This window comes from Bos indicus, chromosome 29 (assembly GCF_029378745.1).
Source record: "Bos indicus isolate NIAB-ARS_2022 breed Sahiwal x Tharparkar chromosome 29, NIAB-ARS_B.indTharparkar_mat_pri_1.0, whole genome shotgun sequence".
Classification (NCBI taxonomy): Eukaryota; Metazoa; Chordata; class Mammalia; order Artiodactyla; family Bovidae; genus Bos; species Bos indicus.
The window spans coordinates 40310144-40333164 of NC_091788.1; the positions used below are offsets into that span (position 1 = coordinate 40310144).

Here is a 23021-nt window from a genome sequence, read left to right on the forward strand (position 1 = left end):
TTCCAGAAAATGAAAGAGGAAACAGCTCCTTCCTGGTAAGATAACCAAATCCTCAAAGGCCATTTACTTTTAAGGACAAGTTCAGGAACCAAGAGTCACATGCAATTGCAGGAAAAGAGTCATGTGGGCCTTTGGGTTTGTCCCTCCCCAAGTCTGGGTCAGTACTAGCCCATGGCTTCTGCAAATGGCCCAAGATCACGTCACAGTGTCATTTCAGCACAGAAGGCTTTGATTCTTAAAAATACATTTAATGAAAATCAAGCCTCATAAGTCAAACGCCTACCCACGTGGAGAAAAGGGAGAGCTGGTCTTGTGACCAGAGTGCCTGGCAGTCATCCCAGTGCCTTTGGAGGGTCTCAGCCGCTTGGGAGGTTCAGTCACAGCCCTTTGGCCAGCATCTGGCCACGTGGGGTGGGGTGGACAGTCAGCCTTGTTGCCATCTGCCACAAATCAGGACACCAGGTGTCCTGCTGCTTGTCACCTAGGCACAGCAGCATGGAGCCTGGGACCTGGCAGGGCCTGTGTGCAGAGGGCAATGCCACCCCAGTCTCTCACTGGGAGAAAAGCAACACCTCACACTTGTGTCACACCAGAGACTTGTCTGCTAGGCAAGCAGCCATGGAGGGGTGGGAGGGGCAAGTGAGGCACTTGGATGCTCAGCAAGGGATGCCCCTGGGGGTGGCCATGGCTTCCAGGGCTCTGCTGGGTACAGTGCACCACAACGCTGGCATGTTTCATGGTGAGCAGCAGAGTGAAGATGGCTGGGCAAGGGCCCTGGTGACAGCCCAAGGCTGATCCCACCTGGGGCCAGGCAGCCGAGCTTGGACCCAGTAAGGGAAAAGGAAGGAGGTCTGCTACTCCAAGGAGCTGGACAGGCTCTTCTCAAAAGAGCAGGTCACGTAGGGCTGTGCGGCAATGACAGGCATGTCAGTCACAGGGAAGAGCCAGGATCCAGGCCCCAGTCGCAGCAGCAGCTAGCAGGACACACAGAACACGTGGACACAGAAGGCAGCAACGGGAAATGAGGAGCAAGCAGCCAGCCCTCAGCTTCTCTTCTGCAGAAGCGGCTCTGCCAGTCCCCGCTCTCCTTCCAGCATCACCTCTGGCGTTCCCGCCCGGCCTCGTGTCCTGGTGGGCTGGATGGGAGGTTACAAGAGCAGATGCAGCCTGGCCGGGGCAGCAGCCTCAACTTCGGGGGAACGCCAACGGAAGCCCTGGCTCCCCCACTCTTCACAATGTGGATGGTACTCAATTCCCAGCTTATCTGAGTCCTCAGGATTCCCTACCACATCCTTAGGGGTATGAGGGGAAGCGAACTTGACTTCATACAAGCAGCAACAGCATGAGCAGCCAGGGCAAGGAGGCCAGGGGTAAACAGATGACCTGAGAATTCAATGCCAAGAAGGGGCAGAGAAGCCAAAGCCACCAAGGAAAGCACGTGGGCAGGCTATGGGAGAGCAGGCCCACCCAGAGGCAAGGGGAGACCGGGGCCCACAACCAGCGAGAGCAGAGCTTCGGGAAGGAGTTTAGACTGCACACAGACTGCTCCTGGGAGTCCCTTCCTGCTTCACTCCCTGCCACGCAACAGGGCCTGGAAAGACAAGCAGGTGTCAAAATGGCCTCTGACCTGCAGGAGTCCCGCCAAGCCTGAGCTGCTCAGACAGACCCCAACCTGCAGGGTGAGCCCCAGTCCACCCACCACACTTTTCAAGGAAGCCCCAGAGTCCCTCAACCGACACACTCCATCCCTCAGGTGCCTGCATGGCTGAGAACAGGCAAAATGTCCCAAGCCCTCAACCGGTCACCACACACCCACGAGGAAGGCTCCCATCCCACTAGATGAGCTCTGAAGCTGGAGAAGCAGAAATCAGCATACCTCCTCCTCACACTACAGCCCTTCCTTGGGGAAGGTAAAGCCACACTTCCCCGTGAGACCACAGCCATCTGGGGAGGGGAGGAAGCCCCTGCTCCCCCAGCGGACAGGGCCCTAGGAGCAGCTGCACTGGCCATGACAGGAAGCGCTGGGTTCACTCTGGTGCTCCCCATCAGCCAGCCGAACCCCACCTTCAAGCTACTTGTTTCCCACCACGTTACTGGGTTGGTCTTCCTGGCAAAGCCCAAGCCTCTACTGGCTGACCCCTCGGACCCGGCCCTACCCCAACCTGCAACAGGAGACCAAGACCCCATACCTCTCTCTCAGCCTGCATCCCTGGCTCTGGGCGTTTCCAAGATGAAGCCAGCAGGATATAGAGCACCAGCAGCCCGAAGACCACCACCAGCATCCCAGCGCAGTTTGCAAAGACAGCCTCACTGGGCAAGTTGGAGTATGTCTTGGTGCCATTTTTCCTGAGAATGACAAAACAATGCGGGCCCTTGAGAAACTTTTCTACCTGTTTTTGCCCAATGTGGGACCCAATGCCACTAACAGAGGATAAGAAAGACTTCCCAGGGCCCGCTGCAACCTGGAATATTAACATACTTTCTAAGTCTCTGCCATGACTAGTGTCTGCAGAATGCTGTCTACCCTTGAGGAAGCTGAAGCTCCCAGACATGACATGAACTCGTCCTGAGGTACACAACTAGGAAACGGCACAGCCAAGATCTATACCCAGGTCTGACCTCAAATCTTGTCTGCTCTTCATTGCACCCCAACTCCCTCCCCAAATGGAGAACGGTAGTGGTTAGGTGTACGAGCTCTAGTCCCCTAACTCAAAGCTCTGCCACTTACTGGCACATTGCTAAACCTCTCTGTGCCTCCGTTCCCTAATTCATACGTGGCAAGGACAACATTACCAACGCTATAGGGCACTTGGAGGATTAAATTTGAGACGTTTAGAATAGTTTCTGCCAGAGTAGGTTCTAAATCACTTTGATGCTGGGTAAGTATTTGGCGACCAGTTTACCAATCTCAGCCTAAAGAAAGATGAGTCCATTACCTTCCAGATCAGGAACGAGCTCAACCCCAAAGGCTTCCCTCCCTCAGACGGGTCCTATGACCCATCTTTTGAAGACCCTATTCCTGCCCCCTACCTTACAGTTGGAGGTCCCACACACGCCCCCCCCACTCACAAACTGAAGAAAAGCTTCTCGTTAATGCCAGAAACAACAGACGCAATGGCCAGAGAGAGAATGGAGGCTCCAAAGAAGACGTGGATGGGTTTCAGGAGGCTGCGCAGCCACATGGATGCCCAGGGCAGCAGGAAGACTGAGAAGCCCAGGAACCACTGTGGACACAGGAAATACCTGACTGTATTGCGTGTGACCAAAGGCATGCCGGGTCACACCGCCCGTCAGCACCCCCTGCTTGCCAATGAACCCTGGCCCCTCTCTCACAGCTCAACCCTCCCGCCAGGCACTGCAGCCTCCTCCCTGTGATCTGACACAAACAGGAATGTCACATACATGAAAAGCCTGGCTACACCCCCACCCTCCCGCAAACCCAGCCCTCCTCATTTGTCTCTGCTTCCTTCCTATCCTGGCTCACAAAACTCCCAATTCATACATGGCTACAATCAGGATGTGGATACTACTGCTCAAATTGCTTCTGGTTCACAGAAAAGGGGAGTGGAAAAGGTGACTTAGAGTCAGCCTGGTACGTACTGTGATCGAGTTAGCTCAGAGCGCTCCAGGACCACAGTGGGTGGTGTGAGGGATGAGAATGGAACAGGGTGAATGGGAGAACCACCAGCCTCCCAGAGCCCCTCCAACTGCCAATCCTACAGCATGCGCCCTGCCACACTGTCTCCAGGCACTGAGCAGAAGGAAGATTTGGTGCTGATGCGAGGGAAGCCCCAGCCGGAGTAGGCAGCCAACGGGAACCCAAGGAGGACAGAGTACCCACCTGGCAAGCGAAGAGGAAGACGGTGGTGATGCCCAGCCAGCTGTGCAGGGAGTAGAGGTGGGGGATCTTTGCGTGGTTGTGAAATTCAAAGACCGCGTGCAGCCCCAGCACAGTCAGGAGGAAGGCCAGCAGGTGCATGGCTGCGTGGCCGGATTTCCAGGGCAGCCTGGGCCCTACCCATGACTGGGGCAGGCGGTAGACCAGCGATGCTGTCGGAGAGAGCAGTCCCAGGGCTCGGCCTCTTCCCCTCTTGCTCATCCAAGCATCAGGGGAGTCACCCTGCCATGATCCCAAACAGCTTCCCAACAAGGAGCAGGAAGTGCTAGGACACCAGTATCAACTCTCCAGCATCTTCCATCCTGGCATCACTTCTAGTGCAGCCATCAGCCATGAAGGGGGAGAAGGGACCATGATAAAGGGGAGGGGCGGGAGGAGGGAGAAACTAGGAGTTTGGGATTAGCAGACACAGACTACTACATATAAAATAGATAAATAGTAAGATCCTCCTGGGTAACACAGGGAACTATATTCACTATCTTGTAATAAACTATAATGGAAAAGAATATATGTGTGTGTGTATATATATACACACACTCTATATAAAACTGAATCAGTGTATACTGGAAACTAACGTAATTTATTTATTTAAGGCTTCTTTCTCTCAATACAGTTTTATTTTTTTCTCTGTAGAAGTCTTATGTGGCTTTTGTTAATTTATCCTAGTAAATCAACTATACTTCAATTTTTTGGACTTCCCAGGTGGCTCAGTGGTAAAGAATCCTCCCACCAATGCAGGAGACGTGGCTTTGATCCCTGGGTCAGGATGATCCCCTGGAGAAGGAAATGGAAACCCGCTCCACTATTCTTGCCTGGGAAATCTCATGGACAGAAGAGAATGGCAGGCTACAGTCCGTAAGTTAGTGACTAAACAACAACAGTACTTCAATTTAGGAAATTCCCTGGTGGTCTGGACAGGGAAGCCTGGCATGCTGCAGTCCATGGGGTCACAAAGAGTTGGACACGACTGAGCAACTGAACTGATGGTATAATATATGCCAGGTGTATGCATTTTTATATACAGGTTGAAAAGCAGTATCACATTCATTATTTCATCTAACTGGAAGAACTCTCACAACTGAAGTGAGCTGTCAAGGACACAAGTTTTAAGGTTAGATAACCGAGGTCCAAATCCCGGCTCCACCTCTCAGCTACCTGGCATCTTCTTTCTAAATCTCAGTTTCATCTGTAAAATGGAGACAATAGAGCCCACCTCACAAGCTGTCATGTATGGAAATGAGAGTTGGACTGTGAAGAAAGCTGAGCGCCGAAGAATTGATGCTTTTGAACTGTGGTGTTGGAAAAGACTCTTGAGAGTCCCTTGGACTGCAAGGAGATACAACCAGTCCATTCTAAAGGAGATCAGTCCTGGGTGTTCATTGGAAGGACTTATGCTAAAGCTGAAACTCCAATACTTTAGCCACCTCATGCTAAGAGTTGACTCATTGGAAAAAACTCTGATGCTGGGACGGATTGGGGGCAGGAGGAGAAGGGGACGACAGAGGATGAGATGGCTGGATGGCATCACCAACTCGATGGATGTGAGTTTGGGTGAACTCCGGGAGTTGGTGATGGACAGGGAGGCCTGGCGTGCTGCGATTCATGGGGTCACAAAGAGGCGGACACGACTGAGCAACTGGACTGAAGAACAAAACAGGATGATATCATCAAGTACACAGGGCAAGCTGCTATTTATCAATGTCACTGTAATTCCCATTTTAGAAGTGGAGAGAGGAAGACTGACCTGGGCCCCAAGCCCAGCTGTGAACACACGGGATAAGCAAGGCTGGTCCGGCAGGAGTGAGCAGATCCCTCATGTCGAGACCTGACTGTGCCGTGAGGGGCTTCACCTTCCCACTTCCTAGAGCATGCTTGGCAGGCTACCACTCACAGGACAGATCCAGGCCACTGCCTGTTTTTGTGAATAAAGGGGTTTTTCTCCTTATGACTGCCTGAACATCATTTATTGAAAAGAACATCTTATCCCACAGCTCTACAGGGCCACCTTTCCTCACCTGTCTATTCACTTATCATGGCCACACTGTTATTAATATTACTCAAGGATAGTTGATTTACAATGTTGTGTTAGTTCCAGTGTGCAGCAAAGTGAATCAGTTATACATATATATGTATCTCCACTCCTTTTTAGATCCTTTTCCCTTAAGGGCCATTAGAGAATATTGAGAAGAGTGCCCTGTGTGATACAGTAGGCCCCTCACTATCTTGATCACAGCAGCTTTATAATAACCCTGACTAGATGGGCAAGTCAGCTCTCCAACTGTGCTCTTTTTCAAAACTTTCTTGATCAATCTTGGCCCTTTGCATTTCAAGATAATTGAATTGTCAGTTTTCACAAAAATAAGCACTGAGGCTTTGGAATTAAAATTAACCTATGAAATAATTTCAGGGGAACTTAAATCTTTTCAATGTTTAGTCTTCCAGACTACTTACACAGTATATCCCTCCATTTATTTAAGGCTTCTTTAATTTCTCTCAATACAGTTTTATATTTTTCTCTGTAGAAGTCTAATGTGGCTTTTGTTAATTTATCCTAGGTAATTAATGCTTATGGAGACTATTATCAATTAAATCATATAATATTTTAAATGACACTAATTTTTAAAATTTTACTGGTATTTTCCAGTTTTATTGAAATATAACTGAAATACAGCACTGCATAAGCTAACAGTGTGGAGCATCATGGTTTGCCTCACACACATCATGAAATGATGACCACAGTAAGTTTAGTGAACCTCCATCTTCTCACACAGATTCAGAATTAAATAGAAAAAAATTTTTTCTTGTGATGACAACTCTGTGGATTTACTATCTGAACAACTTTCATATTTAACACACAGCAGTGTTAAAAACTATATAGATCATGTGGTACATTATATCCCTAATACTTATTTATCTTAAAACTGGAAGTTTGTGCCTTTTGATGACCTTCATTCAATTCCCCCTCCCCTCCACCCCTCACCTCTGCTGCTGCTAAGTCGCTTCAGTCGTGTCCGACTCTGTGCAACCCCATAGATGGCAGCCCACAAGGCTCCCCCGTCCCTGGGATTCTCCAGGCAAGAACACTGGAGTGGGTTGCCATTTCCTTCTCCAGTGCATGAAAGTGAAAAGTGAAAGGGAAGTTGCTCAGTCATGTCCGACTCTTTTCGGCCCCATGGACTGCAGCCTACCAGGCTCCTCCATCCATGGGATTTTCCAGGCAAGAGTACTGGAGTGGGGTGCCATCGCCTTCTCCGGACCCCTTACTCCACAAATCTGATCTCTTTTACTCTTACTATGAGTTTGTTTGTTTTTGAAATATAATTGACCTACACAGCACTATGTTACTTCCTGTTACATAACACAGTGATTCAATATTTCTGTACATTTCAAAATGATCACTGTGACAGTTATGATCTGTCACCAAGCAAAGATATTATATAATAATTAACTCTCATTTCCACACTGTACCTATGACTCATTTATTCTGCAACTGGAACTCTGTACCTCTTCCTCTTCCTCACCTATTTCTCTCCTCCTCCCACCACTATAAATAGTTTTATTGGAACATGGCCACACACGTTTCTGTGATGTCTCTGGTCACTCACAAAACAATAGCAGAGCTGAGTAGTTGCAATACAGATCACAGGGCTTGCAAAGTCTAAAATATTTCCTACCTGGCCTTTAACAGGAAATGTGCAAACCCCTGCCTAAGAACATCCATGGAGCTGCCCTTCTCAGATGTCTCAGTTCTCAAGACTTCTTCCTCCAAATGTCAGCTGGGCCCAGAGACAACCCACCGCATCCCATCCCTCCCTCACAGCCCTGAACCTGACAGTAACAAAGGCCAGGATGGACAGGGGGAGCGCTGCCCCACACGGGCCTGGGCCCCACCACGTGTCCGCTGCCGACCTGTACTCACCAGCGCTGTAGAGCACCACCATGCCTGTAACCATGAGCACCGGGTGCCAGTTGAACATGAGCATGCTGCCATCCCAGGCGAAGCCACCATGCCAGTACCGCATCCAGTAGATGGTGAAGAGGATGCACATCGAGCCCAGGGAGCACAGTGCCAGGACAGACAGGTAAAACCATCCCACGGCCATTCTGACCAGGCAGCCCTAGAGGAAGGGGAAATCACACACCCCTGCTGGCTCGGGTGCACCCCACACCCCAGCCAGAGGAGGTAACATTGACCTTGTTCTTGGCCGGAAGGGTGGTTCCCCTGCCATCAGCCTGGGCACTGTCCCATGAAGCCTTGATGGCATGCTGGACCCCATCTCTGGTTATGAACAATGAGTGAGAGTGAGGTGCCACCCCAGCACCTGGCAGTGTGCAGTGCAGCCAGCTCAGCCCCAGGGCTGGCCCTGGAGAGAGGGCTCCTCTGCAGTGGCCGGATGCTGAGTCCAGAGCCCTAGGATGGGTGTCCCCTCACAGGACCAGAGGTAAAGAATTATACTTCCACTCCTCACAAAAAGAAAGGGCAGAAGTCAAAATCCAGGCTAGATAATACAAATGCCCAAGCCTTCCGTTCTAACATAAAGAGGCAAAATTCACAGTCTCCACACTATTATCAGGCCACCTGGGAAAAACTGTTATAGGATCCCACTTCCACAGCAGAGTTCTTCCCTAGATAGTGACCTCTACCCATGGGAAGGTGAGATGGGGTCTTCGTTCCAGTCCCCATACTCCACATCTTGAATTGGACAAAAGCCTGTAGCTGGTCCCTAGACCTACAACTTCTGCTTTCTCTTCTCTAGGGAAAGTCCAGAGGAGAAAAGAGGAAGCAAGAACTCATGATCTAGAAAGCAAAGAATTTATTTTGAGGTTTCCGCATATACCTGATAACTCAGAAACCAACTCTGGTTTCAGGCATGGTGAATGCCTAGCCCCCTAAGCAGCTGCTCTTAAAAGCCAGGCAAGTGGGCATGAGGGTTGGCAGGCAATCTGCAAAGCCACAGGATGCCCCTGCTTTCAGCATGAAAACAGCTCTCAAGGCAGGCACACTGTCCCTGAGGAGTCAGGCCAAGGTGACACATGGCTTCCGGAACTTGAGGTTCCTCAACTGGAACCAGCTAACACAAGAAGAGGCCCCTAAAATTGCCAAGAACTCCCAAAGAGATAAAACATTTGACCCTCACTTTTATACCCAGTGACAAGCTGACAGAGTAGTGGCCTGGACTCCAATTCTTAGGCTCTGAGGCTCCTTGAGCAAATCACTTAACATCTGAAGGACTGTCTTCTCATCCGAAAGAAAACCATGGCAACAGGATGTAACTTACTGAAAGGCAGCTATGAACAGACATCACACCACAACCTTAAGACACATGATTGATCCCATGTTCTCCTCTTGACAATCCTGTGAGGGGTTATTTCCATTTCAAACCCCATGTTTTTAATTTGATCACAAGTTGCCAGAGGATCAAGTGAGAAAATACATTAAGGACATTGTAAATTATTAAAATTTTCTTAGTAGTATTACAGCATTTCATCCTAACTACTAACGAAACCCTGAAGCCCATGGCTCTTATGGCCGCCCAAGCCTCTCAGTGGTCCCGATTCCATGTCGTGCCAGCTGTCTCGATGCCAGGTGTCCACCTAACCAGAAACACCTGTGGAGCTCTCACAAAGGGATCCAGGGTGGCAGAAGTCTCTGAGAAAGCAAGATTTGAGTGCTGGGGGGAAAATAAATATAAGCTTCCAGGAGGTTAGAGGGAGAAAATCATCCCACTTGCTTCCTGGAACCTTTTGGACTCAGCTGCTAAACTCAGCAATTTGCTACCCAGCCTCAGAGGTGTCCCCTTCGTTCCTGTAAGAGCAGTGGAAGTTTCAGGTCACCAGATGTTCAATCACCCCCCGCGCCAGGGAAGTGTCAGCACAAACGGGCTCCCCATCAGCAGGCTCTGTCCATTGGCTAGTATCTACTTTTAAATTTGTTTCCCTTTGTAAGAGGAAAAAAGAAAATATCCAAAAGGGACCATACCCGCCCCCCTAGAAGAGATCCTGGATTACTGCTCTGGGACAGACTTGGAATAGACAATAGGGACACTTTCCTGACAGACTGGCTGGAATGTTTTACTGCTCAGAGTACACAGATGAGCCCTCCCTCTGCTTGAAATGGAGAGCAAAAGGAGAGAAAAAGAACACAGTGAAAATTGCCATCCAAATGCTAAGACTATCTTCTCATTTATTCCAAGAGAGTAGTATGTGCTAAGATTTCAGGATGTGTGCAGGCTCCTAGTCTGCCCGCACTTGTAGAGCCACATTCGAAGACAAAAGTCCGCAAAGTCCTGTAAAGTGTGAGAATAGTAAATATCTTAGACTTTGCAGGCCATATGGTTTGTCATAACTGTGCTATCAACTCTTGATATACTGCAAAAGTAGTCATAAACAATACTTTCACAAATGTACAGGCTGTGTTCAAAAAACTATGGACACTGAAATTTCAGTTTTTATATCATTTCCACGTCACAAAATATCCTTTTCTTTTCAATCACTGAAAAATGTAAAACCCATTCAGGCCAGCCAGATTTGGCCTGTGGGTCATGTTTGTTGACCCTGATCTAAGGAGTTGTACTCTCCAACCTAAATCCCTAAGCAAAAAAGATTCTCCCAGGCTGCACTAAAACAGATCAAGCCCTGGGGCAGAAAATGGGTATATCCTACTCAGCCCTAGTCTTAGGGAAACCCACAAGCACTTAGAAGTTTAAATAGATCAAGGCATAGGAAGGCTGTTGGCTGCTCTCCCACTTTTCAGATGAATGGTGGGGGGCTTTAGGAATCTTGAGACCCAGCGTTAGAGCTCAAATCCTTAATTTTTATCTTACAGATTAAAAATACTGGGGCCCAAACTATTAAAGTGACTCGGCCAAGGTGAGTGGCAGGGCTGGTAAAAGACTCCAGGTTGACTCCCCCCTCGGCTCCAAGGACGCCTCACTTCCAAACGGAGCTTCCTTAAAGTCAGGGACTCAGGAGTGAGAGGCCTTAAATACCAGGCAGGAAATAAATAAGCAAGGCCCTCCTGAGCGGCAGAGTGATTACAGGGACGCCCTTCGCACGGTGCTCTGGTCTGACCCAAGTGTCCAGAAAAGGGTTCTAGGAACCCAGGGGCTGATCCTTGACTCGCCCGCCGCCGGGACCACCTTGGTCCCAGCTAACCTTGGCATCACCGACTCAATGGAGTTTGAGTAAACTCCGGGAGCTGGTAATGGACAGGGAGGCCTGGCGTGCTGCGGTTCATGGGGTCGCAGAGTCGGACACGACTGAGCGACTGAACTCAACTGAACCTTGGGTGAAAAGGTAGGCTCCGCCTGCTGACTGCGACTTCTGAAAAGTTTTCGTGCTTTACAACCACCACCTGCGGAAGGAAGAGCATGGAGAATGGTGTCCATTTCCTAGGAGAGAAAACTTAGAGAGAGGGGTCGTAACAGCGCGAAACGAGGTAGTAGCAGAGCTAGCACTCGAACCCAGGTCCCTGAACTCCCAGCCCGGGCTGTTTCTCACCCCCGAACCACAGTGGGACGCAAGGGGACTGGGGTCTCCGAGACCCGTCTCTTGCCAACCCGCGCCGGAGCCGCTGCTCCCGAGGCTCCTGAAAGATGCAGTGACAGACTCTCGGCAACACTCTCGACCACCAGGCACCGCTGCGCTACAACCGAAAAGCTAGGGGCGCATTGTCCTCTTATAGGCGCGTATACTTCCGGTCGCGCGCGTGGCCACCTGGGAAATGAAGTCCCGGATCTCGGGGGTCTCCAGCTCTCGGGCGCCAAGGCGCTGACCCCCAACTCCAGTTCTTCGGCGGGCGTTTCTTCCCTAACCCCGAGGTACCGGGGACCAGGAACGCCGTCACGGGTCGGCCCTGTCCTCACCCTCAGCCCCACGATTCCGCTGAAGCGGAAATGTTCGGGCCAAGGCGAAGCCTCTGGCCAGGGGCTGGCCCTCCGCAAGGCGGCGCGCGGGGTGAACGGGAGGCCTTGGCCGGATCTAGGAGCCCTGGAACAGGCCACGGCGACGCTGGGAAGGCCTGGAGAGAGGCGAGCCCAGGAAAGCGGGGGCCCAAACATGGCGGCCGAGTCGGCCATAGAGCGGGAGAGAAAGCCGAGGACAAGCGTGTAGCACGGCGCAGGCTGAGCCCGCGTCCGCCATCTACTTCCGGAGTTTAAAGCCGGTTTCCGGAATCCAGGGTGGTATCCCCATGACAACCGACGTTGGGCCTCTGAGGTGAGTCCTTGTTGAGGAGTGTGTAAAGAGGCCAGAAGTCGGAATTTCGTTGTTAATTGCTTTGGTTTTGGTTTTTCGCTAAGGCAGTCCCATTTAAAAGTGGGTTGGGACGGGTGGGGAAAATTGCTCTGCTCTACCGAGGGAACGCGGCGAATAGGGGTGAGAAGACCGAACTGCTTCATTACCTTTCGAAATCACCGCTACGCTAGCCCTAGATGATGGTCATCCTTCCCTGGTGATGGCGGTGAACGGTTCTTTTTAACGGAGCCTCACAATAGCCTTCTGTGGCGGCCTGTGAAGTAGCGGTTAAGGGCAAGGGCTTTCGTATCACACTTAGTTGTGAATCCTGGAGGAACGGCCTGAACTCTGACACTGTCCTTGCCTGTAGAATGCGGATAATTCTTTCCCATCTTGCAGAGTACTTTCGAGGACTAAAGGAATTTATCTTGGTTGACAAGTTTATCATGGTGTGGGTACATAGGTGATACTATCAGTGTTATTTGATGAATAAGGAAACTCGGCTCAGAGAAAAACCACATTGTACATCCTCAGTGGGACTTCATTAGGTGAGGTGGACGAAGTTCTGCAACTTCTCAGAGCCTCTGTGTAAAGTGGGGCTATAAGCATAATAACAGCTAGTTCTTAAAATGGATATAGGATTAAATAAGGAAGTAAATATGCAGAGTTTGTAAAGTAACATTTTACAGATGTTGATTTAGTCATTCTGTAACACTTCAAAACATTTTGAAATTTGCTTATGGATTTGATCCAGCTGGAGAGGGTCATAGGACAACCCCAGAGCAGCTTCTTTGTCTTGGAATAAATGAAAATAAAGGCCCAGCTTCCCTTACCTGGTGCCATTGTGTCGCTACCATAATCTTTAACGTTAGAAGAGCACTATTTCCTCTCAGCTTTTTCTGCCTAAACCATTAACCACTTCTCTGCCCATGTTTTTCCTGCCTGTGTGCATGCTCAGTTGTGTCTGACTCTTTGTGACCCCATGGACTGTAGCCACGAGGCTTTTCTGTCCATTGAATTTTCCAGGCATGAATACTGGAGCGGGTTGCCATTTCCTCCTCCAGGGGATCTTCCCAACCCAGGGATCAAACCTACGTCTCCTGCATCGGCAGGTGGATTCTTTACCACTGAACCACCTGGGAAGCCCTTTCCTGCCTAGTTGCGTGTAAACCTGTCAGTTTTGTAAGAAGCAGCTTTGTGCAGTAGTTAAGCCCTCAGACTCCAGACCCAGACTGCCTCGATCTGAATGCTAGCCCTGCCAATTACTAGCGATATGACGTTGGACAAATTGTTTTACCTACCTGGGCTTCAATTGTCCCCTCTATATAATGGAGAGAGTAATAGTGTGTCTTCCACCTCAAGGGTAATGGAGAGATTTAAATAATGTTCTGCTTAAAATTATAAGTGAAATACAAAGATTTGCTTCTGCAATTAGAATTATTATCGCTATATGACCAGACAGTCACTTTGTGTATTTTCCCTAGATTCCTTTGGACTCAAAACTGGTTAGAAAGAGCTCTACATTTAGAGGGTTCCAGGCACGGAGACAGGTTTGAGGGTGAGGGTCCCTGGAAGGAATGACTAGTTGTTTTTTGTTGGTGGTTTTGTCATCAATGTATCACAAGCACCTAGAATGGTGCCTGGCATATAGTAGGTCCTAAGTAAATATTTATTGTACTGTTGAATTTCTAACCTCTCTTTCTCTTCTTTTTTTTGGCTTTAACCGACCCTTGTCTTAGAGCAAGGGAAGCAGCTGCCTTTCTGAAGAACTCAGTGCCTGGGGGAGGACCAGTAGTTGTTTTCTGAGGAACTGTGGAATGTGCCCTTGGAGGCACAAGAGAGCAGAAGGAAGATGCTCCAGACCAGTAACTACAGCCTGGTGCTCTCCCTGCAGTTCCTGCTGCTGTCCTATGACCTCTTTGTCAATTCCTTCTCTGAGCTACTCCGAATGGCTCCAGTCATACAGCTGGTGCTCTTCATGTGAGTGGGACTGTGCAGCTCAACCCAATCATTTCAGAAGCCCCGATCAGGGGAAATAAAATTGCAGTTTGTCTTGGGTACTCCATGGTCCATAGACATGTCACAGGATACACTGTTTTGATACTTCTGCTTTGATATACTTCTAACAAGGGTTTGGGACACAGGAAGCAATGCACATAGAAAAAGAGAGTCAGATTGTTGACACTGTCATTATCTCCGTCTGTGAGTAGAAAGTGTCTTACAGTGCCATGAAACAGGGTTGCAAAATGTCAGATAAAGGGGTTATCAGGGACTTCCTGGTGGTCCAGGGGTTAAGACTTGGCATTTTCACTGACCTGGCCCTGAGTAAAAATAATGGGTTTTTTTTTGGCTGTTCTGGGTTTTCATTGCAGCACGGGCTCTCTAGTTGCCCTGTGGCATGTGGGATCTTAGTTCCCTGACCAGGATTAAACCTGCATCCCCTGCACTGGAAGACAGATTCATAACCACTGAACCACCAGGAAATTTCCAGAATAACCATATTGATAACATATATGTATCCCAGAGGATGGAAGCTATTGTCATTTTTCGTCCACAGTGATTTTTAGTCTCCATGAGGCAAGTTCTAAACAGAAAACCACAATTTTAGACCCTGTCTTCACTCAGCAGATGTTCATCAACCTACCAGACAGTGCTGTAGCTGCAGTGGTGGACCTGACAAGTTCTGTTTGATGGGATTTCCATTCTAGTGGAGAGAGACAACAAACATTTTAATAACTTCAAATAGTAATAAATGTTACACAGTAGACAAAGTATGTGGAATGGGGAGAAGAAGGTAGTGGGGTGAAAGAAAAGTTTCTGAAGAGGGGACATTTGAACCAACACTTGAATGGCACTAGGCACCAGGTTATTTGGGTGCCTGTCAGGTTATTTGACAGGGCTGGCATTTTCTGGATACAGGGAGGAAACTAGCTGCTTCTCACAGGTGCCTCGGAGGCTTGTTGAGTTGGGAGTGTCAGCAGGAAAGCCTTGTCCGTAGACTGCAACTCAACTGATGGGACCAACAGGTAGCGGGTAGTTTTAATTTCATGTCACTTGGGGTTCAAAACCCACACTACCTCTGGGGGGTTTCAGAGGCAAGGACAGACCTCATGGTGTCCCTCAGGACTCAGGGCCAACTCGGGTGCTCCCCAGGCCTCCATTTGGCTGTCCTTTTGTTTTCCATGTTTGCAGCATCCAGGATATCGCAATCCTCTTCAACATCATCATCATTTTCCTCATGTTCTTCAACACCTTCGTCTTCCAGGCTGGCCTGGTCAACCTCCTCTTCCATAAGTTCAAAGGGACCATCATCCTGACAGCTGTGTACTTCGCCCTGAGCATCTCTCTTCATGTCTGGGTCATGGTAAGAGGGAGGCTCTGAGTCCTTGGAGGACTTGGAATGTTTTATCTGTGGGAACCCAGCATCTCTGGATGTTTATCTCACAGAATCCTTGATAAGAAACAGGTGAAATGAATGTAGTCCAACCTGGAGCTCGACACATGAGAATTTCATAAGGCACTTTTTCTCAACCTTATGTGTTGAAGAACAGCCTTATCCAGGAGTCGAGGGGCACTTGTGGAACATTTGATTCATTTTGCCCCTGAAGACCTGCAGGTTAAAACAGGAAATTGAATCTGTACCATCATTAGCTGTTTGGGCAGGTGCGTGTTGATACAGGGTATCCTTAGGCATCAGTGTCCCATGGGAAATAGCCAGGCAGGAGTGCCACAAGTCTTCTGCTGTGTCCCCATCGCTTACATTAGGAGAACGAGCCTCTCGTTCTAACATAGTCCTCGAAGCCTGTGTTTTTGTGGTTTCAGATTTCTTTTTTGTTTTTCATGTTTTGTTTTGTTTTGTTTTTGCCGTACCTAGTGACTTATGGGCTCTTAGTTTCCTGACCGGGGATCAAACCCATTCTCTCTGCATTGGAAGTGCAGAGTCCTAACCACTGGGCCACCAGGGAATTCCTTCAGATTTCTTCTGCTCCACAGATTCTTCTCTGTGGGCATCTCATGTGTTTCTTTGCACTCATTTAATGGAACACATTAAAACCTCAGGGATCCCCAGGCATTTCTTTACTAAAGGCACCTTCTCAGACTAAACCTCCCATTAGGTTGCCCTGTGATTCCCCAGAGAGAACAAGAACTCACAGGGGAGAAGAAGCACAGTGCCAAAGTCTCAAGGTGCTTCCCAGAGAGGATTGTCTCTGCTCAGGTTCCTAGAGCCAAAATAGTCCTGGCTTTGTACTGTGAAGCTGCTAATCTGATTAAACCCTGAGGGCACCAAGCCTTTATCTGACAGGAACCAAGCCTCAGATTTCCAAGGCAAGACACTGACCATGCTGAACTCCTGAGATAATGTGTATCATTTCTCATTGGCCAAGGCAATGGGATGAAAGGAAATAAATGGCTTAGTTCAGACTTACTCCCTCAGGGTTAAAAGAATTACTTCCTCTGCAGCAAAACACAAGGGGACTTGTTGAAGCTTGTTTGAGAAACACTCCTTTGGCTGTGGAAAGAAAGAAGACGATGAGATTAGCCCGATACTAAATGAAGCAGCATCTCTGCAGCTCACCAGGCTGGAGATGTCAGGGCCTCATCTGGCCATTCACTTTTCTCTGTCTACTCTTGTCTCCTTCAGAACTTACGCTGGAAAAACTCCAACTGCTTTGTCTGGACAGATGGACTTCAAACATTGTTTGTATTCCAGAGGTTAGGTAAGAACCACAGCAACCTCAGGCCTCACTTTGGCCCCATTTGTGGCTCTGGCAGCGAGGGCCTTGATCCTGGCTTCCCAGCCCATCACAACCAGCGTGAGATGAGTGGAACAGCCATGCCAAGACCAGGAGAGACCACTGCCCTCTGCCCTTTCTGGGAGTCACTGGGAAATCATGGGACAGGGCCCCTTGGCCTCGTCTGGTCGTGTTCTTCCCCTGAAACACTCACTCACTCAGGTGCATCCCTGACTCTTCTTTCCTGTTTATTTTCCACAGCGGCGGTGTTGTACTGTTATTTCTACAAACGGACAGCTGTGAGGCTGGGCGATCCTCGCTTCTACCAGGACTCTTTATGGCTGCGCATGGAGTTCATGCAAGTTCGAAGGTGACCGTTTTCTGTCACATCGATGAACGCCTTTCCTTCCTGACAGAAGTCACACTGGGGGCTCTGCAGAGGGGGCGGTTGGCCCTGCGTGCTAGGAAGTAGCTTGACATTCCGAGGACAGGCCCCAGCCAGCCAGTGTGCAGCAGGTGAAGAGGAGGCGCCGCCCTCCAGCACCTTAACGCGTCCCCAGTGCAGACTCCTGAATGCCGTCCCTTCCCAGCCTCCTGCCACAGTCCCACCCCCGTTCCCTCCCGCCCTCTGCCTTCTTCCTCACTAAGGGCTCTGTGGCTTTTCCCAAGGGAACTTTCCACTGACCCTAGTACAGGAGCAGCTCCCAGCCCCGCCTCTGTTTGCACTGCACACTAATGATTGAAGGATGCAAAGAGTGACTTTTCTGGGCTCCTGACTGAGCACACCTCAGACATTTAGATTTTATACCCAAGGTACTTTTTTTTACATTGTATAAATAGGAAATAAATTCTTTTCCATAAATGATGGAGTCTCTGCCTTGCTCAGTCCCTCTGCGGTTAAGAGGGATGCCAAGTCCTAGCCTAGCCTAGCCTTAGTGTCTACTTGGTCCAGTGGGCAAATTGAGCCACAGAGAAGATATGGGTATTCTTCAATCCCATTGTCAGTACAAGATATTTTTGCAGAAAAGATGTGATCTGATGCCCCACCCCCATCTCTGGAGTTTCAGACTTCATGTTTAATTCAGTCTTCCCCCGTCAGAGCCCAGAACTGTCCTCGGGAGAGTGAAATGTTCCCTAGCCTCTTTTGGCAAAAGAAATCTTAAACACTGGTGTGCCCGTAGTATCAGTTTTCTGTTGCTTAGAATAGTTGCGTGTAACAGACCCACCACCACACTTCAGTGCATGGCTCTTGAGTTGAGGCTCAGCTCATCTGACTGGGTTTGGGTAGTTTCTGCTGGGCTTACACATATGTCTGTGGTCAGCTGTGGGTCAGCCAGGCAGCTGTCATGATCTTGAGATCATGGACTTCTGGCTAACCTAGGCTGACCTCTGTTAGAATGACTCCGCTTCACATGACTTACTGTCCAGCAGGCTTGCCTGGGTTGGTTGACTAGACAGTGGCAGAGAAGCAGGAGATCAAGCTATAGGGAGCAGCCCCAGTTCAAGCCTCTACTGTGTCTCTTCAACTCCCATTGGTCAAAGCAAATCATGTGACTGAGCCCAGTGTCAGAATGGGAAAGCGCTAGGACGTTTCATGGCAAAAGACAAGGGTGCGGTCATTCCGCCCCACCAGAAAGCTGCCCCATGAAACTCATTATTCAGAAGTACTTTGGCCCAGGAGTTGGCAAACTTTTCCTGTTAAAGGTCAGATAGTAAATATTTTAGATCTTGAGGGCCATGTGGCCTCTGTTGCAATTACTCAACTTTGACATCAAAGCACAAAAGCAGCAGAGATGAAACTCAGATGAATGACCCATGACACAAATATTTTGATTTTGTTTCAACCACATATAAATGTAAGTCTAATCTTAACTTGAGGGTCATACAAAACGGGCTAGATGTGCCCTCAAGCCATGGTATGCTGACCCCTAGTTTAGAAGCCTACAATGAAGTCCTAGGGAAAGAGAGGCTGTAGTTAATCAGCTGTGCTGTCAAGATTTATCAGATATTTTAAAAGAAAGTTACAGAGTTCTAAGAAAATACCTAAGATCTCATCCCCTATAATTGGGGGACGTGATCTAAGAAGTCCTAACAAAACCACCATCTATGTGTACTGTATCTTCGTCTGTACAAAAAATGACAATGGCCCAATTTTGAATCTTTTCATAAAAGCTCTTACAGGAATATTATCCCCTTTACTCATCACAACCCCTGAAAGATAGGAGATTTTTTTGTGTCCCCAAATGAATCAGGGCTGGATTGTTCTCTGCAGTCTTTGCAGCTAGTAAGTACAATCAAATGTTTGTTTTCCTCACTCCCAGTATAAATGCCACTTTGTAGTCCCAGGAGTCTCTTGGGGGTGTGTGTGTGTGTGTTCCTTCCTTCCTCCCTTCCTTCCCACCTCCCTCTCTCCCTCCCTCCCTCTTTCTTCCTTTGTTTCTTTATCTTGATAGTTAATGCATTCATGTGATATAAAATTGAAGTTATATTTGTGCAATTAGTCTTCCCACTTCTGTATCTCAGTCACTGAGTTCCTTCTCCCTCCCCTCCTTGACAATCTACATTTACTTGCATAATTTCTTACAGACAGTGTAATATTTCAGAAACATTTTTACAAAAGAAAAAATATGGCTACATCCTACCCTGGAAATAATATCATATCTTTAGTGCTATGTATTTATGTTTTATATACGGTTGTGATTATGGGGACTATGCCATAACCTGGTTTGCTTTTCTTTTTTCACTTAGCCGTAGGAATATATTTTTAAGATGTGATGTAAACTGATTGCTTGGGGCAGTTAGTTTTCAAAGATCAAAGGAAGAAAATAAACACTTTTAAAAGTGCTGACTTTTAATAGGATGGAGTTGCTTCTAACTGACCAATTAGAGAACTAGAAAGACCAGACAAAATATGAAAGTCATCTAAAAAGATCTTAGAGAATTGCTGAAGGAAAGATGATGAAAGGCCCTAAAATTCTGAAGTAGAATCAGGGACGTGAGCTGACAGTTTGCAGCAGACTTTCCCCTGGGAGCATTTGCTGACTCTGGGTTTGAGCAAGAGGCTGAGGATCCAAGCATTGCCCAGGCAGAGGGGACCAGAGAAGCCAGTGGAGCTTAGTGCTCTCATAACACTGGAAGAACAAAACTGGGGACTGAAAGAGCCTTAAAGACGTAACACATTTCTTCTTTTAGATACTTACCAAACACTGAAGCTGTATAGGGCCAGAAGCTATAAAAAGCTAAACCTCAAACTTCTGAAAAGCAGAATCAAATTTTTGGCAGGCTAATGGTGCTGATGACTAGAATTCAGGACCCACAATGGGGCAGGGACTGGTGAATACATAGGTCTTTCAGTTCAAAGCTCAGGAGGGCTCCTTACTAGGAACAAGGTGAAGCAGGCAGACTGAGGCTTATCAAAATCCCAGTGCAACCTCAAACCATGTGGTCTCTGAGTGAATTAAGGTGATCAGCCCCCATTCTCTTGGTATAACAGAGAAAAGACTGGAAGAAAAAACATCTAGAGGTGCTATAATTTTTTTTTATATACAATTTCTAAATCCAATAAGAATTACTAGCAAGTCAAGAGATAAGACCATATTATTTAAAACCATAGCAAAGGTAGAAAATAGAAACAGGTGAGCCAGATAAGAACTAGAGGAAAATATGAAAGAAATGGATTAAATAGACTATACCTGCTGCTGAGTCACTTCAGTTGTGTCTGACTCTGTGCGACCCCACGGACGGAAGCCCACCAGGCTCCCCCATCCCTGGGATTCTCCAGGCAAGAACACTGGAGTGGGTTGCCATTTCCTTCTCCAATGCATGAAAGTGAAAACTGAAAGTGAAGTCGCTCAGTCGTGTCCGACTCTTAGCGACCCCATGGACTGCAGCCTACCAGGCTCCTCCGCCCATGGGATTCTCCAGGCAGGAGTACTGGAGTGGGGTGCCATTGCCTTCTCCAAGACTACACCTAAGGATGTCTAATAATGACTGAGTACTATGCTTGAGAATGACCCCTCCAACAAATAACTGTAAAACCTGAACATGATATGAAAAACAGCTACTTAAAGACTACTAGAGAATGAAGGGAGACAGTTTGACGGGGAGTTCACACTCAGGAGGAAATTGTGCAGAGAAAGTTTCCTATTTTTGCTGCTTATAACTTGGCAGCTGACAAAGCAGTAAGTACATTATGCTGGTGGACAATCACAGTACAAGTACTGAGCCAGGGCAACTGAAGCCACTGGAGGAAAAGATGGGAGCCTCAGAAGGGAAGAGGCAGCAATCACCAAGTTCTGTCTGCCCGCATCTCTGCCCAAGCTCTGGACCACAAATGTGTTGTTCAGATTCAAGCAACTCAGCTAAAGACAGAAAATCTAAACTGAGATTGGAGCTGCTGCCCCGTAAGTGTGGTCTGCACTGTATATCCACCCAAAACAGACTTCCCAGGTGACTCAGTGGTAAAGAATCTGCCTGGCATGCAGGAGACCCAGGCTCAATCCCCGGAAATCCCACAGATAGAGGAGCCTGGAGGGCTACAGTCCATGGGGTCAAAAAAGAGCCAGAAAGGACTTAAGAACTAAACAACAACAACAATCCACCCAAGCTAACTGCCTGATAAAAGAACCGTCACTCTTTGGAGACAAATAATACAAGCCAGAGTCTCCACAATTTAATGTTCAAAACCGACACCAATACTGAGGTGACCCAGAGACTGGAGTTAACAGACAAGGATAATAAAACAGCAGTGAAATTATGTTCTCAGTGAAGAAAAAGATAGGCAACCTCAGCAAAGAAACAAATGACTTTTGAAAACTAGAAACTCTGGAAATAAAAATTACAACAACTGAAACATTTTTAATCAAATGGATAGATTTAACAGCAAAAAGATTACAGAACTGGTCAATGAACTAGAAGGTAAACTGATAGGAACGCCCCACGTTGCAGAACAGAGACAAAAAGAGTTTTTTTTAAAGTCTCCCAGGCCAGTTAGATAATGTCAAACAGTCTGACAAATGTATGATTAGAATCCTAGAAGGCAAAGAGAAGGAAGAAAGGAAAAAAAAAAAAAAAAAAGGCAAAACTTTTCCCAAATTTGATGAAAAGAAATGTACAGATTTTAGATACTCCACAAAGCCACTTTAATTAACACAGAAAGGCCACATCTAGGAACATCATAGGCAAAAGCTAAAGATGAAGAGTAAATCTTGAAAGCAGCAAGAGAAAAACAAAACACATACAGAGGAACAACAATTATCAACTGGCTACTCACCAGAAATCAGAGGCCAGCAGAGAGTGTAACACCATCTCTAAAGTGCTGCAAGAAAAAGAGGTCAACTCAGAAATCTAAATTTACCAAAAATATACTTCAGATATAAAACTGAGAGAATTTGTTGCCAGCAATCCAGTGCTATAAAGAAATGCTAAAGGAGTTGTTTGGCTTGAAGGGGAATGATAACAGATGGAAACTCAGATCCTCTGAAAGGGATGGAGTACATCAGAAATAGTATCTGAGTAAATATAAAGACTATTTTTAAATATTTTTCTTATTAAGTTATTTATAATACATATGAGTATAAAATGCAGTTTTCCATGTACACAGTAATGACCAGTGCAAGCCACATGCTGAACCATAAAACAATAATCAGTACATTTAAAAGGAGAAAGAGCACTTTTTTTGACAAGAATGGAATTGAGTTAGAAATCAGTAACAATAAGATAACTAGGTGGTCCAATCTAAGTCCAATCACAAGACAGAAACCACCTAGTAATTTAAACGTGGCAGGTTTAATATAATCCTTAAATTATAAGAGAAAGTGGAGTCGCTCAGTCGTGTCCAACTCTTTGCGACCCCATGGACTGTAGCCTACCAGGCTCCTCCGTCCATGGGATTTTCCGGGCAATAGTACTGGAGTGGGCTGCCGTTTCCTTCTCCAGGGATCTTCCCGACCCAGGGATCCAACCTGGGTCTTCCACTTTGTAGGCAGATACTTTACTGTCTGAGCCATGTGGGAGACCCGGGTTGCCATTTCCTCCTCTAGGGGATCTTCCCAATCCAGGGACCGAACCTGCATCTCCTGTGTCTCCTGCGCTGACGGGCAGATTTTTTTACCACTGACCCACCTGGAAAGCCCTATAAAAACGTAAAGAGAATT

At 47.7% G+C, this 23021-nt stretch overlaps 2 protein-coding genes across 17 annotated transcripts in view; one reads left to right on the forward strand and one right to left on the reverse strand.

Annotated features, from left to right (window-relative positions):
- Positions 1-227: 227 nt before the first annotated feature.
- Positions 228-11976, reverse strand: CYB561A3 (cytochrome b561 family member A3). 10 transcript variants are annotated; one of them, XM_070782604.1, is made up of 7 exons: positions 11399-11538; positions 9037-9142; positions 7818-8016; positions 3842-4050; positions 3070-3224; positions 2190-2346; positions 228-1136 (listed from the first exon to the last, which is right to left on the reverse strand). In XM_070782604.1, the coding sequence occupies exons 3-7, from the start codon at positions 7999-8001 to the stop codon at positions 1044-1046; spliced, it is 798 nt and encodes a 265-aa protein (XP_070638705.1). In that variant the 5' UTR covers positions 8002-8016; positions 9037-9142; positions 11399-11538; the 3' UTR covers positions 228-1043. The 10 variants fall into 10 exon arrangements, with proteins under 10 accessions (XP_070638705.1, XP_019810177.1, XP_019810175.1 ...); XM_019954618.2 differs by lacking the exon at positions 9037-9142 and adding an exon at positions 11182-11252 and having other exon boundaries at positions 11399-11530; XM_019954616.2 differs by lacking the exons at positions 9037-9142; positions 11399-11538 and adding an exon at positions 11615-11752.
- The window catches only part of TMEM138 (transmembrane protein 138), a 43195-nt gene continuing 32150 nt past the window's right edge, over positions 11977-23021 (forward strand). For 5 of the 7 annotated variants that reach the window (XM_070782608.1, XM_070782609.1, XM_070782611.1 and 2 more), the window contains exons 1-4: positions 11977-12115; positions 13873-14113; positions 15326-15497; positions 16776-17236. In XM_070782608.1, the coding sequence (XP_070638709.1) occupies positions 13986-14113; positions 15326-15497; positions 16776-17236 (761 nt within the window). In that variant the 5' untranslated portion in view covers positions 11977-12115; positions 13873-13985. Of the gene's footprint in view, positions 12116-12141; positions 14114-15325; positions 15498-16775; positions 17237-23021 lie in introns of those variants that run through there. The other 2 variants (XM_070782614.1, XM_070782610.1) reach the window with 2 other exon arrangements.